The sequence below is a fragment of the Micromys minutus genome (assembly GCF_963924665.1).
Source record: "Micromys minutus genome assembly, chromosome: 14".
Classification (NCBI taxonomy): domain Eukaryota; kingdom Metazoa; phylum Chordata; class Mammalia; order Rodentia; family Muridae; genus Micromys; species Micromys minutus.
Window position 1 is genome coordinate 46692745 of NC_137983.1, and position 3961 is coordinate 46696705.

The 3961-nt window shown below is 41.7% G+C and overlaps 1 protein-coding gene across 1 annotated transcript; it reads right to left on the reverse strand.

Moving 5' to 3' along the window:
- LOC308429864 (peroxisome assembly protein 12-like) lies at nt 1-1080 on the reverse strand (the record flags this gene model as incomplete). Its single annotated transcript, XM_080928890.1, has 1 exon — nt 1-1080. The coding sequence occupies one exon, from the start codon at nt 1078-1080 to the stop codon at nt 1-3; it is 1080 nt and encodes a 359-aa protein (XP_080785016.1).
- Nucleotides 1081-3961: the final 2881 nt, after the last annotated feature.

A 3961-nucleotide genomic window follows, 5' to 3' on the forward strand; every position in this document is an offset into this window, starting at 1 on the left:
TCAGTTCTCTGGAGAGTAGAGTTTAATTAGATGCTGGACTTCTGTTGGATACCCTGTAATGGGGCAGGCTTGGTGACTCCTCACATAATTAAACACACAGCGGTAACAGAATACATAGCCAGAGGTAGCAAGAACCGTATCATTGACCCGAGTTTTACGACACAGTGGGCACACTGTTTTCATTTTGGGTAAGAGGGGAGAGTCAGAGTTATAGTCTAGGTGTACAGGTGGTGGTGGAGTGGGCAGAGCAGTCAGTGATTTGATAGTCTCTTGGTTCTCAGAAGAGTACCACCAGTCAAGAAACTGCAGGAAGAATACACCCACAGAAAGTCCAGTAGAGAGGGATAAGGCAACACCTCCCATAGCTTTCTTCAGAGCTGACTTTATCTTCTCACCAATGCTTCTAATGGGCTCCTGCACTGCACTGGCTTCAGCCAGTCTATGTTCTATTGCTTGTATGTCCTGAGCAGTCAGTCGACCTAGCCGAACTCCAGCCAGTTTCAGCAGGGGAGAGTGATGCTCAGCTTTTCCCAATATGTAACGAAGTTGTTGTGTAAGGAACCAGCCTTCCCAGGCCATGTTAACAAATGGGTAGGCAGCCAGGAAGGCTCTGTAGAACCGTTTCCAGTGAGAAGAAGGGGGGTGAATAGAGTACTCGTCTTCTTCTCGCAAGCTAGAAGCCAGCTTCTCCAGCTTCACTTTCAGATAGGGAAGAAGAACGAGGAACACAGCGGATTTCCAGAGGTGCTCCTTGGGAAGACCAGCACTGGTTGGCCTTTGAAGCTGTGGTGAGCTCCCTGCTACAATCCGCTTTAACCCATAAAAGTGTTCAGAAAATGAGGCACTAGTTCTAGAAAGATAATGCTGCTGGAGCAGAAAGTCTAGCAGAGTGAAGATTTCATCAAACCACCTCCAAAAGAAGCCACAGTGTGCAGGATTTGATTCTGCAAGAACCTTGACCACATGCTGAAGAGCAGGTCTCACTGCTGTCATTAAACTGTCCTGTGCTACCACCTCAAAGATGGATGGCTGGTCGTCCGCCACCGAAGCAGTTGTGATGTGAGCCCCATGCTCAGCCATAGTGTCTTGTGTATACTGGGATTTACTTTTCCCATGAACACTCTAATAAGCATGAACTTGTTTTGTATCAAACGGGTGCTGTCTTAGTCCTTCTTCATGATACCCGGAAACAGAAGCTCCGAGGACCTCCACACGGCGGGCGGAAGACAGATGCTCTAGCATCGAATGTAGCCCTGAGCCGGAACTCAACTTTTTGATATTCTTAAAGGTGACCCTAGTCCTTCTTCCCTGAGAATCTTGACCCTCACGGCCAGAGAAACTTTTTTTTTTAAACGACTTTATTTTGCAAAACAAAGATAAATGTAAAGATTTTAAACATATTTTGCTTAAAATTATACATTTTTGTCAGTACTGTTTTTTCAGACATTAAAATAAATTTTACATAAAACCATGTGAATATGTTTTTTAGTCAGTACTTGATTTTTTTCAAGGGCTTGACAGTATGCATTGAAAACGTACTAGTTGCAATAAGCGTAAAGTACATGCAAAACAAAACGCAACATGGGAATAGTCAAAGTCTTCTTGTTTTGTGAATATATGTATATTTTTTGTTTACTTTATTTCTTGGACTTCATACAGTCTGTGAGTTGTTTCTGGGGGAGTGCAAGCCTCTGGGGTTAGCATCCCACTATCAGTGACTGCATATTATGTCTGTTCTTTTGTGACTGGGTTATCTCACTCAGGATGATCTTCTCTAGATGCAGCCATTTTCTTAAGAATTTGGTTAAGTCATTGTTTCTGGTGGCTGAGTAGTATTCCATTGTGTATATGTACCACAATTTTTGTATCCATTCGTCTTCTGAAGGACATCTGGGTTCCTTCCAGCTTCTGGCTATTATAAATAGAGCTGCTATGAACATTGTGGTGCATATATCTTTGTTGTGTATTAAAGTTTCTCTGGGGTATATGCCCAGAAGTGGAATAGCTGGGTCTTCAGGTAGTACTATATCCAATTTTCTGAGGTATCGCCAGACAGATTTCCAGAGTGGTTGTATTAGCTTGCAACCCCACCAACAGTGGAGAAGTGTTCCTCTTTCTCCGCAGCCTCGCCAAAATCTGCTGTCATCTGAGTTTTGGATCTTGGCCAATCTGACCGGTGTGAGGTGGAATCTTAGGGTTGTTTTGATTTGCATTTCCCTGATGGCTAAGGATGTCGAGCACTTCCTCAGATGTTTTTCGGCCATTCGGTGTTCCTCAACTGAAAATGATTTGTTTAGCTCTGTACCCCATTTTTAATAGGGTTATTTGATTCTCTGGTGTCTAGCTTTTTGAGTTCCTTGTACACCTTGGATATTAGGCCTCTATCTGATGTGGTGTTGGTAAAGATCTTTTCCCATTCTGTTGGTTGCCGTTTTGTTTTCTTGACGATGTCCTTAGCCTTACAGAAACTTTGCAATCTCATTAAGTCCCATTTGTTAATCTTTGACCTTAGAGCTTGAGCCATTGGTGTTTTGTTCAGGAAATTTTCTCCTGTGCCTATGTGTTCTAAGGTTTTCCCTACTTTCTCATCTAATAGTTCCAGTGTATCTGGTTTAATGTGGAGATCTTTAATCCACTTACACTTGAGCTTTGTACAAGGAGATAAGAACGGGTCTATTTTCATTCTTTTGCATGTTGAGTGCCAGTTGGACCAGCACCATTTGTTGAATAGGCTGTCCTTTTTCCATTGAATGTTTACTGCTCCTTTGTCAAAAATCAGGTGACCATATACATGAGGGCTCATTTCTGGATCTTCTATTCTATTCCATTGATACACTTGCCTATTTCTGTACCAGTACCATGCAGTTTTCAGCACAATTGCCTTGTAATATAGCTTGAGGTCAGGGATAGTGATTCCCGCAGATGTTGTTTTGTTGTTGAGGATGAATTTCGCTATTCTAGGTCTTTTGTTATTCCATATGAAATTGCACATTGATCTTTCCAATACCATGAAGAACTGGGTTGGAATTTTGATGGGAATTGCATTGAATCTGTAGATTGCTTTTGGTAGGATGGCCATTTTTAAGATGTTGATCTTTACAATCCATGAGCATGGGAGATCTTTCCATTTTCTGAGATCCTCCTCAATTTCTTTCTTTAGAGGTTTGAAGTTCTTGTCATACAGGTCCTTCACTTCCTTAGTTAGAGTCACACCAAGGTATTTCATAGTTTTTGTAACTATTGTGAAGGGTACCTTTTCCCTAATTTCTTTCTCCACATGTTTGTCCTTTGAGTAGAGGAAGGCTACTGATTTGTTTGAGTTAATTTTGTATCCGGCCACTTTGCTGAACTTGTTTATCAGCTGTAGGAGTTCTCTGGTGGAATTTTTGGGGTCACTCAAGTACACTATCATGTCATCGGCAAAGAGTGATGTTTATATCTCTTCCTTTCCGATTTGTATCCCCTTGATCTCCTTTTGCTGTCTAATTGCTCCAGCCAGGACTTCCAGTACTATGTTGAATAGGTAGGGAGAGAGTGGGAAGCCTTGTCAAGTCCCTGATTTTAGTGGGATTGCTTCAAGTTTCTCGCCATTAAGTTTGATGTTGGCTGTTGGTTTGCTGTATATTGCTTTTATTATGTTTAAATATGGGCCTTGGATTCCTGTTCTTTCCAGGACTTTTAACATGAAGGGGTGTTGGATTTTGTCGAATGCTTTCTCAGCGTCTAGTGAGATGACCATGTGATTTTGGTCTTTAAGTTTGTTTATATGGTGGATTACATTGATGGATTTCCTTATGTTAAACCATCCCTGCATCCCAGGGATGAAGCCTACTTGGTCATGGTGAATGATGGTTTTGATGTGTTCTTGGATTCGGTTTGCAAGGATTTTGTTGAGTATTTTTGCATCAATGTTCATAAGTGAGATTGGTCTGAAGTTCTCTTTCCTTGTAGGGTCATTGTG